Genomic DNA, 14501 nt, shown 5'->3' with positions numbered 1-14501 from the left:
CCCCATTTGTATGGATAGGTTTTCTTACACAGAAATGCATATTGTTGATCCAGGTGAGGCATTAAATCTAAACTTTTTGTGTCACAGCTGTGACATCAGAGCTCCCACTGGCATCTAAACACAACAGCTGGTCCTTAATGTAGATTCTTTAGAAACCATAGAGAGCAGCTGGGGGTAAACCAGTGTCTGCCAGTCTCACTGCATCCACGGCAACCAAGTAAACACAGCAGCAAACTGTCAGGTTAAACTTAAGCCTCGGGTGATGTTTCAGTGTCATCAGAAAGCTAGGCTTGCACGTTGGCAGATGCCAAATATGTGCTTCTGTTGACATTAAACTGTTATAGTGCTTTTTAACCCATGTCATTTCTATTTTCTATTTATTTTTAAAGGTGAAACTTTAGCAATGATGCAACGCCAAGCAACCACAGCAATTAGGTCAGAGAGAGACAAGGAAAAGAAGAGGCAAGTATGGGTAATGTAGAACATCACAAAATAAAATATACACTGATGTTTAGGAGCGATCTATAAACTGGTGTAATTATGGTATACAAAAGTGTGTGTATACTACAGAATATCAATGAATAGTTTTCCATATTCTAAAAAATGCTATAAATGCTAAATGCTGTTAAAAGTGTTATTAATTGCTTGGGCCAACAGTTACAACTTATAAACCTCTTAAAAGGTTTCCAGATCAGAGCTACACCTGTTTTGAAGGGCTGACATCAGATACAGACAGCAGCAAAAGAGCCTCTTTTAAACATGGCTACACCTTAAAGTGATTTAAATTCAGGGACACAGAAAATTGAGACGCTTGCATTTTGAATTTATTGCAAACATGTAGGCTTGTCAGTCCACATTACACTCATTCATCATATACATTACTTTCAAGTTTGTAAGTGCAAACACAGCACATATGTCTCCTTACAGGGTATCTCTCTTCTGTCATCCTGACCTCTGTCCTGTTCTGGGGCAGTCATGCAACACATCAGCCATGTACAAAACAAATACAGTGCCCTTGAGCCATTTCCTTCAAACATGTGCCCTTACTTCAAACATTCACATACTGTATTCACTTATCTCAACCATCTCATCTGCAATTAACCCTCTTTGTTATACAAAAGCAAGCGTTCATAGTCAATTTTCAATTTTTAACCTCAGCCTCAGCAGGTTTATTGAAAGACAACTGGGAGGATGTTGCTAAACAAATCAATACTTTAATATTTTAGTGCATCTTTGGGCAAAATTTAACATAAACTTTAAAAAATATTTCACTTTAGACTTATCAAGTTTAAATAGAGCTCCTGCTATCACTGAGGTTTACAGCCATTCATCGCTGTCAGTGTTGGTGACAAAATCAAGTGCATTAACTAGATCATTATTCACAGATAAAGGTCATACATGTAAAAAATAATATGCATGTATGACAAAGGTTTTGATGACTTATATGTTTTGTGATGGTCCTTCATGAAATTCTTTAAAAGGCTTTAAAATTGGAAGTAAAATAAATCAGCAAATTAGTAAAGTGTCTGTTTTGTGTCTGTCGTCCACAAGCTCAATGGCTGCAGGAAGAAGATCACATCCCTCAAATGTTTAAATTAACTAAATGTTTTTTTTCCTTCACTTTAATTGCACTGCCTCAGAAGCAAATTCATTTAGAATCACAATAAAAATACAATTTTAGGTATTATATTATTACATGTACAAATTTAAGTTACATCTCACCTCAAAATGCATAACATTTTGCAACATCAAGTTGCTCTAAAGAGCAAACCATGTCAAATCTACTGCACATTCAACAATAAATCCTCCAAATCACTGCATGAATTCATACAATTTATAATGAAATCAACTCATTGGGCAATTTTTAGTCTGTTGTCACAGACAAAACATGTACTTTAACAGAATTAAGGTACATAGACTGACCAGCAGCTCCAAATACCTTTAATGTGTTTGAAACATGCAAACAATAGCAATCTACAATTTGCATTATTTCTACTCAGGATGAAGATTAAACCAACCTGTGATGCCCCACTGCATATTCAAAAGGAAACCAGACAGAAAAAAGGAAATGACATCATTGTACAGAAAGCAGTAATAAAAAAGATCTTTAATTCTAGGGGATGTTGCTTTATACACACTTAGGTAAACGAGGAAAACTGCAGAAAAAGTGACTTTGCTGTGTGCAACGCTTCAAAAGAAGCTCCCAACACGTGAGCAGTCTGCATGCTCCTGTCTACGGTGAAGTAACATGACTCCTTGTTGTACACTCACAGAATGCTGAAATGCCACACACAACTCACAGCCACAGACATGTAAACACTCAGACATGCACAATAACTCTCATCATGTTACACAAAAGTGTAAACTCAAGACAAATAGAGGATGTTATCCCCTAAATGTCTCAGCTGGTGCTGACTCGTTAGGCCCAACACTACTTAGTGACCTAAGTATACTGTTAAACTAGAGTCCCAGCTCTGTTTCTCTTTTCTTCTCTAACAAACATTTAGTGTGCTTTTGAAATATAAACATATAACACTTCATCCGTTGCACAACTTTAGCAGCATTTTGTGAGTCATGACATAAAGAACACGTACAGTTTACTTTAAATAGAGCATGAGCCACAGACTCCTACAAAAACATGGAATTGTTACTGTGCATGTTAAACCCTTGTGTTGGATATAGTGATATAATGATGGACATAAATGTCAATTAATTATTTTACTATATATATATATATATATATATATATATATATATATAGTATATTTATATATATTCATTTAGAATGCAATAATTTCAATCCCTCTTCTGACTAAAAACTTGGAGATTATCAATTCAGTGCAGACATATGGTCCCTGTCCTCAGATCTTTCTTATTGTATGAATTAAAGTAGGACTATGTAACTTTTGATGAACAGTGGATGAACAGTGGATTTATTAAGAGAGCCAGATACTGGACTCCAAGGTGCTGATAATTATTTCAGTAAAACCTGTTAAATAAATGTGTAGGCCAAAAAGTCATCTATCTTCCTGGTATGTGTTGTTTACCTCCATAGCCAGGCAAACAGGACATGTCCAGAGAGCAGCAGTCATACTGTGAGTTTCTTGTGGTTCTTTTCTTTTAAGGTCCTCACCCTTCCTAAGTGTGCACCCGGTCACCCTACACTGGAAACTCACTGTGTCCACTTCCTTCGGCAGTGTCATTCTTTCAGTAGCTACCCAAACCTCACCATGAGGAATGGTTGGAACATAGGTTGATCATTAAATCAAGAACCACAAGGGTCCAAAGCCTGTCTTGCTACTGATACCACAACAATCCATCAGTTGATCTCAAACTCCATTGTACCCTTATCCTTATTTATGAACAAGACCTTGAAATAATTTAAGTCCTTTATTTGTAGCAGTTACCCATCTTCTTTCTGTCAAAGTACCATGGTCTAAATGCAGTCCTGAGGTCATCATATGTGACACTGTTCACACCTCAGCTTTGTTTAGAAATTCTGTTCATGCAAATGCCAAACAGAATTTGTTCCAAGGCATAAGTGCCCACTGGGTTTCTGCTCAGAAAGGCTCGAATTAATAGTCTCAGTTCCTCATTTTTCTATATTTCAATATACAGTAGGTCAGAGGCCATGGTTATAAGCCTTCTCTAAGTCTACAAAACACACTTACTGTATAATATGTGCAGTAGACTGTCTCCCATGCCCCCTCCCAGTGTCCCTGTGAGCTCAAACACTAGCTCCACTTTTCCACTACCTTTGCTGTTTGGGCAATTATCCACTCTAGCACTCTGGCATTAAGCTTCCTCGTTCTTTTGTTGAAAAATAGGAACCTCCTACTGATCTGAGCATCTACAGACACTGAGACATTCACATAAAACTGAAGAAGCTGGATCACAATGTCCAGAGCCTTTAGCATATCATGGCAAATCTCATCCACCTCTAGTGTGATGCCAATGTGGAGCTTTTTGACAGCCTTAGTGACCTCCGCTTGTGAAAATGGACAGGGTCCCCCTGAGCCTTCAAGCTCCTTCCAGCATCCAACAATATCCTCAATTTGGATGAGCAGTTCTTTCCAGATTCATCTGACAGTTTGCCCATTTGAGGACTAAAAGTGAATCAACAGGGTCTCCTACTTACTCTAACTGTACACTCCCATCATTCTTTAGAAGCCGGAGTCCTTGAAGCCCCTGGATGCCACTCTCTTGGTTCAGAAGTGCCTTTGACCAACCATGTTCAACAAGACCCCTCTCCTTTCTCAGCTATTTTACAACTAGTGTCCACCAGCAGATTCTTTGGCTGCCACCATATCAAGCACAGGCAACCTCCAGACAACAACACTTAGCAGTCATCTGTACAAGTGAGGCTTTGAACAAAGCCCAGTCGGATTCAATGGGTTTACTGACGTATTTTAAATAAAAGCGGTCTGTGGGAAAATTATTTCTGGGCTGCAAGGAATTTTTTTTTGCAAGACCACATCTCGGCAGTGGTGGAAACTGATAGCAAGTACCTAGCTCCCTTAATAAATCCACACTCAGAACAAGAGTAATAAGATTCTAAGGCAAGAAAAACCAAAGATGTCTCCTGGTGAGTTATGGTGTGCTTTTTTATTCTACATGTATGAGTAAATATTTATCCTGGTTCAACTACAATCCCAACTTTGCTAAAATTATATCAAACCAAAAAAACTGTAGCATGTTGAGTGCAATCATTTTTGCCAAGGCTCAATATTATTACTCATCAGCTCAAACGTCACATAGTGTCACTTGAAAGTCATGGTAAAGGTAAACTCACAATAATAAAATGTTGGCTTGATCAGTAAAACTGACTGGTAGACCTGCCTTATTTCCTTTTGAATAGGTATTCAATAGGTATTCCAGGGCCTAAGCAACAATAGAGATTTGTGTTCTAGGCAGCAGCTGCTTGGAAAGTATTACATAGCTGATTCATATAGCGAGATGGCGGAGCATCAGCCAGGGGACATGGCTGAATGCATTTAACCTACAAAGTGCTGAAATGCATATAGAATACAGTAATGTATGCGGCAAGGATAAACAACACAACAGAGTGGGAATAGAAATTGCTGTTGATGGAAATTGTCCTGGAGAGTAGATCACAGGGTGTGGTGATGCGGTCAAAAACTTCAATTATGGTGAATGAAGGCAGATTCTTCAGGGGAGATGTCTACAGGTGATAAAGAAGACATGGAAGAAGTGTTCAAGTAAGATGGATGCAATGCAAACACACATTTATATAGTAGAACACATTATGTAGGTGTTGTGCAGTTATTGTCAGCTGCTTTCATAAGCCACTGTAATGCATTTTCAGTCTGCAGTTCTTGGTTCTGAACCAGCTGACCAGATTCAGCCAGATCATCGCCGATGCCACGATGCTCGATTTGTTTACGCAGGAGTTCTGGAGGCCAGCAGAGCTCTCCACCTCCTTCTCCCCATTTAGGAAAAAGCAAAGGGGGAGGGGGCTATAAAAAGTTGACCCTATCTCAGCCCCACAGACTCGCTTCCAAGCTGGAGCTGCAGCAGCATCTGATCTCTCCAAGCAGCTGTCGTCTCCCTGCATCAGCACAACAAATACTTTACATTGCCTGACCTTTTCCTCCTGCATCACTATCCTAGCAAGGCCCCCTTATCCCCCCACCCCAAACACCCCCAACACCAGCAGCTATGCACACACACACACACACACACAGTGCTCACCTTACCACCACTACTCAACCCCATGCTAGGCCCCTGCCTGCCATTCACCCAGCGGACATGTAACCCTCATGCTCATACAGTTGTATTATTGCAATGACACATTAGTTGAGAATGGACTGTGACTTGCGGTATGATTATAATTGTGTGATAATAAAATTTTGGGTTGTTGAGGAGTCTGTTGCTTTTTGCCACAAAATAACAGCAACAAATTAATAATGAAAGAACATCACCCACTATTACTACCATTCTTTAATTTTACATTTAAGTCTAACAAAAGCTAGAGTCCTTTTGTGTAACCTGCGCTTGTCATTACCGGGACATTACTTTGTTTTTCCTGCTATGTTAAAATGTATGCTATTAAATTTACCTCATTTAAGTCACCAAAAATAAAATGCTGATTTTTAAATGCAGCAACTACTGCATGTTAAACCTCCAAAGGGCTAAAATAATAATCATTATATTAATAATTAATAATAATTTGAGTTAATAATTTAGTTGCCCGTGTAGCAGCAAAAATTAAATCAGTGTTTACCAAAAGAAAAACCTACACACATTTGCAATCCAAAATATATACAATATATTTTTATATACTATTGTTTTTAGATTTTAGATCTGTGTCTTTTGCCAATCTACATCATCATTATTATTACTAGTAGTAGTAGTAGCAGCAGTACTACACAGAGTTAATTGTGTTAATGTATAGGTCACCCAGTGCAAAGAGTGAGAACTCCTGTGTGGCTCTGCCAAGCATTTACAATGGTTACATTTAAAATGTTGGCCCTGCATAATCAAACAATAAATTGTTTTAAATATAAACTTTGTTAGACTCCAGCATGTTAAGAGTTTTAAAAACATGTTTGCTGCTGAGTGTTTGAGCTTGCGACTGACAAAGTAAAATTAAACCTGACAACCAACCCAACACAATGGAGCTGAACTGCATTTGTTTTGCAGCTCACAAAGCAACACATACAAAAAGCGCAACAACAGCGCTTTGCAGAAATATGTTTTTAATTTTGGAGCTGGTGGAGTGACCTCTCCAGGATAAGTTGTATTTATTTGCATAATTTACATTCCCTCTGCTGTCATATGATGGGCCAGTGGATAGAATAAGTCATCCTACGTAGTATGTAGTTCATTTTATTTTTGAAGATAAGGAATCTAAGGCCATTTTATGTATAATTTTATACATTTTTTTTTATAAATGTACCTTTTTAACACAACAGCATGAAAATGTACATCGAACTCTTTGTTCCCTTACTTAAAACTTAAAAATCAAACTGTTTTATTACTGGTTGAAGTGGTAAAATGTTATTTGAATGTTACCCATTATGCTGTGTAAGTAGCTTTTAGGTTGATGTGAATGTATTTTAAATAAGTCAGTCTATTCTGTTGAAAAGGACTAATTACATGAAATGTCCACTGTTATTTGTCAGAAATGAACAAAACATATTATATTTGGAACCAAATATATATATTTCTTCAATTGTCCTCTCAGTAATGATTGTTCCAACTCATTCACCAGGGAGAATGTTGAAGGAAATTTCACAAACAAGGAAACTGTAATATTATCTGAGTAATTAAAGCATTTATAACTCAGATTAAGAATAACTTGATGTAAGGTGTGACTGACTGAAGAGTTTCCTGTGACACTTTCCAACCCTGAGAATAAACCATGTAAACAAACTCGTCTCGCACTATCAAAATAGCCCGACGATGTGTAATGCAGAGAAAAGGGAACTCAAGCAACTTGCTGTGAGCCACGGCTGAAAATCCAAGTCTAGCTAGAGCTCAATGGAGTCGGGTTTCCTGTCATGAAGCAATTGCATGTCTATTAACACTGACATGCCACTGCTGCAGCGGTCGATCCGCACAAATGCGTCAATATTTAAAAGACAGAAAAGAAATCATCTATGAGGCCATGCTTTTCTAATCCATATCTAAAAAGTAAATTATTTACTTCTACAAAAGGGTTTTTTGGCGCAATTGTATATTTAAACTCATTTGAAGTCATCAGTTTTGGCTTTGCAAAGTTGAGAGAGGCATTTTTTAATCAATAATGAAATAATGTGTTACACTTGCAGGGTGGGAAGGATTACTTACATTTTTTTAACCGGTACTTTTACTTAAAGTTGTGATATACAGCTAGTATGGTGTGTTGTTACTTTTTCAGGGATGTATGCAAAGGAAACTTTGTTTAACTTTTCGGACATTTTTGTTACAACTTAGTTTGCTTGCACATCAGTGATGCTGAATGTTTCGGTCCCCGTGTGAGACTCAAATAAACTGGACTGAATACTTGCATTACAATGGCAGTCATCACAAATGTTTTGTTAGGTTTCAGTGGTTTTATAAAAAGAGAGAAAAACAAGATTAACATTTAAATAACCCACTACCTGGCGAAGTTAAAAGGGATTTACGGGTGTGTGCCAGTCTTTTACACAGCAACTCAATATAGGACTTATGGAAACTTACATGTGTGTTAGGATTTTTTCTTGGTCACCGATGCTCCACTACAAAGCTCATTGTTGTGCCATCAAAGGAAGGAGGTGCGATGATTCTTGGACCTTGTTGCGTTGTGATGCTGATAACTGGCTTCCTATCTGAGTTTGCTGCACCTCCCCTGGTTGTCACATGTCCCAAACTGTGTGGAGCCTCTCCTGTTGTGCTGTAATACACGCTCTCTGCACCTGCTGTGCTTACTTCCAGCCTGGGACTTTGGGCATTTTTTACCTTTGCTCCACCTGCATCCTCAGACCGACACAGTGTCTGTGGTAACGCCGCCTGGGTTGGGAGAGTGGGTGAGGGGATGAAGCTTGGGTAGATCATGTAGGTGGGGCCGTACGCTCCTGGGTTTAGTGCCAGGGGAGATAAAGAGAGAGGCACAGGGGTAATGGGTGCCACAGGTGAATGGGGCATGGGTACATCCACATACTGGCCAGTCTCAGGGTCAAATAATCTCTTAGCCTGTATGGGAGTGTCCACTAGATAATAATGTCCTGTAGTGGGGTCCAGAAGCACCTTGCGCTGGGTTTGAGGCACTGTCCCCCCTGAAGGGGTCGGTGACACAATTGGGACAGAGGGAGAGAAACAGATCACCTGCTGTTGAATTTGTGGGCCTGGTGTGGCTGCTGCCGAGTGATGGTATACACTTGTAGCTGGGTACTCCATGATTAACGGAGACCCTTTCTGCTCAGGTGTCTTGCTGTCAACTGTGGTCACTTGACTGACACTTGAATTCCCCTCCCTTGAAACAGGTTCTTGATTGACCAGCTGTGGGTCTTTTGTATACCCTGGTCCTGGTATGGCCAAATAGTCGGAGCAGCTCTGAGTGACAGCAGGATGAGTGGGACTGATTTTGACCTTTCCCTGCTCCACCTGACTATGTTTTGGGGGCTCTATTTTTAACGACAGAGGAGCCACAAATGTCTTGGACCTTTTTATAGTCGATGACGTTTGCAGCACAGAGCTTTGTGGAACAGAATCACTAACTGAACTGATGCTGACATGTGCATTATTGCTGTTGCCAAAATGATGGACGGTTTTGTCACTGAAGCTTTTACTTTGCTGGGATTGTGTTTTAAATGTCTGATTGTAACATGGGACATGTATGACATTCAGAGCTCCTTTATTGTGCTTTGGTTGGCCCGTTTCTGAGGTATTTACCAAAGATGGAGGAGTGCTATCAGTGTTTGTTGGCTCCAGCTCCTCTGCTCCCTGCTCCTCCCTGGCAATAAGTGAAAGCACGTGGCTGTCTGCAACGGGCTGTGGAGCATGAGTCTTCCGCTTCCATTCATTTCTATTAAAATCATAAAGCTGCTCCATTGTTTTAACTGCAGCTTTAAGCTTCTCTATCGCAGCCTGTTTTGGTATCGTAGACTCATTTCTCCTGTCAGGCGCCTCCCCCGGGAACTTCTCCTGCCTCTGTTTTGTCAGTTTGGCTTCTATATTTTGTTGAACTTCTATGTGGTCAGGATGTAGCTGCTTGGACACAATAGGTGGCACTCTGCTGGTCGTGTAATGTGATGGTGTATTTTCAGTTTGGGTTGTTTCAGACGAGATGCCTGCTTGTGCTTGTTTCTGTGAGGTCTCATTTGATTTAACATTTGTTTTAACAGAATGACATTTGATCACTATCGGAGATGGAATTAAATGTTTAACTGGCTCCTTTTTGGCCTTTTCCTCAGTTTTATCAGCCACCGTGGTAGATTTAGTGTCACTGTGATCCAGAGAAACAAAGCGATATGAACTTTTTACCAGTTTACGCACATCCCTGACATGATAAATTGGAGTTTGAAACTTGCATTTTCTGTCTCTTATGTCTCTAACTGTGAAGTTTGGAACTTTATCTGTTGCAGCTAAAATGTGGCATTTAGAACCGCCCGCTGGCCTGAATGTGTTCACTGTGTTGAAACTAATTTTAGGAGTTAACAGGCTGGCAATATTTAGTGTACAACCTTTATTTTCTTTCACACTTCTCAGGCATATTTTTATCTCGGGTGTCTTTCCTCCTTTCTTGTTTTCATTCGTTTCCACTAGGTTTCCATTATTGCCTGTTTTGAACTCTCTCTCACATTTCTGTGGGTCAGCAGTCATAGCAGGTGTGTGTCTTGTCACGTCTTCTGCAAAATCCTTCTTTTTTGAAAGAAGCTGGCAGCTCGGAACAAAGAGTAGTTTAGTCAGCATGCTGCTGGTGTCTACTTCTTCCTTTACTGTGGTCTGTGGGTCACTTGCAGTAGGGGGATCAGTCTCCTTTACAGGTAGATGACCTCCTTTCAATGAATTAAATGCACTACTTTGACTGTGGCTAAGCAGTGCTTTTGGAAGCTCACGTTGTCCTTTTTCTGAGTTATCCGGCGCTTTCTTGCTTCTCTGCTCCTCTGTTGGCTCACAGGAATTAGGTCTGCTGCCCTCCAGTCGTTGATCATCAGCAGAATTAAGACCGAACTCAGAGCCTGATTCCGAGGTTTGTCTTTGCTTGCGATGGCCCCTTTCTTTTATCCCATCTTGATCCTTTAACGAAAGACATGAGGAAAGTGCTGGGTGTGTGTCACAAATTTCCCCCCTCTCCATTTTGCGCTCCTGTTCAAACTGCATCTTTTTGGAAATCACATTTTTCAACAGACTCGACGCAAAAATTGCCCTTTTTTGTGTGTCCTCCATGTTGTCAATGTGATGATATTGCATCTCACACCCTGTCCTGGTCAACACAGCCCCAGTAACCTCATCGCATGTGCTCTTGGAGCATTTCAAACCCTGGGTTCCTTCACCTGCTTCAACGTTATAGCGGAAATTCAGTGTCAGTCCACGCTGCTTTTTCAGAACAGGATCTTTCCGTTGGATGTTTTTGCTGGAGGGCGATTCTTTTTGAGATGTTTCGTATACTTTTGTTTTTGGAGCTTTCATGCTGGCGATGGACTTGCCTTGCCTCTTACTGGCCACATTCTTATTCATTTCTAATCTTGCGCTGGAAGTCTTGTGCGCAAACACGCTCCGGTCTTTTCCACGCGAAATATTTTCATAATTCCAGCCCACATAGGCTGACCAGTTGTTGAGGCCATATTCTGACACAGATGATTCACTAGAGGTGCTAAGATTAATGGCATCGAAGTATGGACATGCCAAGCTCCTGAAAGACTTGGCGGTTAAATTACGCACCTCTTTATCAGCGTCATCCAACTCACTGATGGAGCTGGAAGCTCCGCTGGAGAACTCATTAATATCTTTCCGTCTCAGTTTGGATGCAAGGTGCTGACGGCCCGGAGCGGGGATGAAATACTGGGCCTTATCGCACAAGGGGTCCGAACTGGCGCCGGAGTTCACAAGAGAGAAATGACCCCTGTCTCCGAAATGATTTGCGTAACCACTGGGGACATTGTCAAGGATTTTTACGGGCTCGTTCACCGCCCTGGAGGTCGTCTGTATTGACAAATGAAATTTCCCAGCATTTGCGTCCCCGCTTTGGTTTTTGCAGACGCTTTCATCTGAGCTGGCGCATTTGTCCCAGTCACAAAGATCACTCTCTTCCTGCTCGGTGCTGACAACTGCTCCACCAAGATTAGATTGCACTTTCGCCTGGCTCCTGTCGTCCAGTATCAAAGTCCCTTCCTGCGTTTCGTCGCTTTCAAAGGAGGCGTAATCCACAAAAGAATAAACCAGATTGTCGTCTTCAAAATCCCAACAGGTCCCTCGGCCCAGGTCGTAATCGACATCGTGGTCGAGTTCGGTCAGCTGGATTTCGTGCGTCGTGATATAATGAGACTCGTCCTCCACGGTGTCTGAGCCGCAGTGATCGGAGAGCACTGCGCTGGCACCGTCATCAGACTCGGTTTTGCTGTTCAGATACATGTCCGTGTACTGGAGCTCATCACTCCCACTGCGCACATGTTCACTGCAGTCACTGGGGTCGAGCTCGGCCTGGATCTGATTCTGATTCTCCGAGTCCTGATCAGTGTTGGGGAGTTTGGTATGAGTTTCTAACAGAGGTTCACCAGAATCAGGCCAGCGCACGTTCCCCCCCGCGTCCTCTGACTCTTCCAAATAATCCTCGCAAATGATTTTAATGTTCATTTCATGCTCCCCCTGCTTTGAACTGCCGCCTTTGATAACAGACAGTTGACCACCATTGCTAGTGAAACTCACTTTCACTGTTTTTACGCCGTCGGGTCTCATGTCCAGATCCACATAGTTGGACTCGTCGCTTCTAGCAGCGTGGACCTTACTATGCGTGTTGTCCTTATCCTTGTCCTCTGGGAGCAGCTTCCTGTGAAGTCCGGTGTCATCTCGGTAAGTGAGAGTTTCCTCCGCTGCTTCCATTTAGTCCGGTCTGACCGTCAGGTGGTCCTCGTTTACGATGTTATCCTGACACAGGACGGAAAACTCTGCAGACTGGAGCGACGAGGGGACAGAGAGCGATGAGGGTGCGTGAGTGGGTGAGGGAGAGAGGAGAGAGAGAGAGGGGCGTGGAGGGGGTGATGAGAAAGAGAGAGTATCAGAGATGGGGGAGTCCCGAGGAAAATCCCATGATGTGGAGAAGCTGTTTTTAACTTTTCACTCAGTTCAGGAGCAGGTTCTTAACTCCCGAAACGCCAAGATTCAGCACCGTCCCGCCGAGAACAGCTCCTCTCCATTACGGTCCATTTCACTTTCTTCACGTTGATAAAATGTCCTACTGCAGAGGTCTGTGGATGTGGATCCTCCAGACCCTTCCTCTGCTTGTTTTCCAATGACTGATGATTACCTGCATCAGGTGTGCTCAGGCAATCAGTAGTGGGTTTAGGTAACGTTGGAAAGCGAGCATGGTAGGGGTGCTTCGGGACCAGGATTGAGAACCCCTGTTCAATTGCATTGAAGTAGAATTGGATGTTTATTTAGTAAATTGTACGTGGTGTTTAGTTTTCCTTTTTGTTGATCTCACATCTGTTGTAGTACTTCGATTCTGTTGTTTACAATGTTCGATTTTAAACTTGTACTGAAATAAAAGGCAGCACAGTTTAAATGATAGAGTGATTTTGCAGGTGGCTGAGTAAACAGCAGTGCTTGCCGGGTGCACTTGAATCCACCACATTAGCACAAACATTGATTGATAAGTTTTATCAGGCATTTTTTGCACAACACAAAATAATTTTCTTACAAACAATGCACACATGGAAATGAAATTAAATATAATATTAAAGTATCTTAAAAAACAGATTACCCAGCCACTTACGGGTCTAGTCTGTCATACATTTCCCAAGTCGATGGCTGAATAACACTGAATGAATGAATGAATAAATAAATACTGGCACTAATAGTATTTGTGGAAACAGATTTGATCATCAGTGCTCTGCCCACTCATTGAAACAGCTGTCTGTCCTCACTGAAGAGAAATATTCACACCAGCTGGTGCCAATCAGCTAAAACAATTTACTACAAGTCCTTCGGTTTTTCTGCAGATGTCTCTTTACTATCTGGAGAGCTTTCCTATTTTCAACCGTTCATCCGAGACAGGGTTGGACAAAACTAAATTGAAGAGAGGGTGTTTGAACGGGATGTTTGCTATTGGGAACAAAGCTGAATCAGACTGTCCAACATTATAATGACCCAGTTATAGGAGCTCTGTTGAAGTGTTGAGGACACAAGTGGTGTTCCTGGACAGGGCCTCAAACTGGTGGTATGCAGCAGGGAGGGGCTGGGCAAACAGTTGCTCTATGCGGAGGGCACATTGACAGCAATATCAAGCACAGATGCCACTAGTATAAAGCCTTTGTCACCCTCAAATCCCACATTTACCCTTAGTGTCAAAAGAAATAAACTCCACTATTGTGCTTCATACAACAGCACACTATATTCATTTGGCAGCCGTAGTTAGTTTGGGAATGAGACTTTACATAATGAAATACAGTAAATTTATGATGAACAGATGGTTAAGATCTGGGGTTTCTTGACCTTTTGGGCTTGTGACCACTAAAAAGTATCTTGTCGAAGCTCCTTCTAATTTTTCTCAATACAAATGAGTTTATCCAAAAAGACATAAGATACAAAATTACTATATATTTTGTTATCAGAACCTTGTTCAGCAATAATTTCATGACCCCACACAATTTTCTAATGAGCACTGGGCCTACTGGGCACAGGCAGGGGGGCCCAAGAGATCAATGTGCCCGTAAAAAAAAGTTTAGGGTCAAATAAACAGAATTATTCTGAGGTATTAAGAGCTTAGCTAACGAATGACAATACAAAGTGAAGGCAGAAATGAAAACTGCATTCCAAAACAAAATTGAATAAAAACAAAACTATTAACAAAACAAATG

General features: G+C 41.2%; 1 protein-coding gene across 1 annotated transcript; it reads right to left on the bottom strand.

Moving 5' to 3' along the window:
* Positions 1 to 808: 808 nt before the first annotated feature.
* Positions 809 to 12617, bottom strand: LOC137123304 (uncharacterized protein C4orf54 homolog). The gene is made up of 2 exons (XM_067496829.1): positions 8185 to 12617; positions 809 to 5182 (listed from the first exon to the last, which is right to left on the bottom strand). Exon 1 carries the CDS (start codon positions 12523 to 12525, stop codon positions 8209 to 8211), a length of 4317 nt encoding a protein of 1438 aa, XP_067352930.1. The 5' UTR covers positions 12526 to 12617; the 3' UTR covers positions 809 to 5182; positions 8185 to 8208.
* Positions 12618 to 14501: the final 1884 nt, after the last annotated feature.

The sequence above is a fragment of the Channa argus genome, chromosome 3 (genome assembly GCF_033026475.1).
Source record: "Channa argus isolate prfri chromosome 3, Channa argus male v1.0, whole genome shotgun sequence".
In the NCBI taxonomy this organism is placed as follows: Eukaryota; Metazoa; Chordata; class Actinopteri; order Anabantiformes; family Channidae; genus Channa; species Channa argus.
Note: the sequence above shows the minus strand (reverse complement) of the source record. Positions and strands in the feature narration are given on the sequence as shown.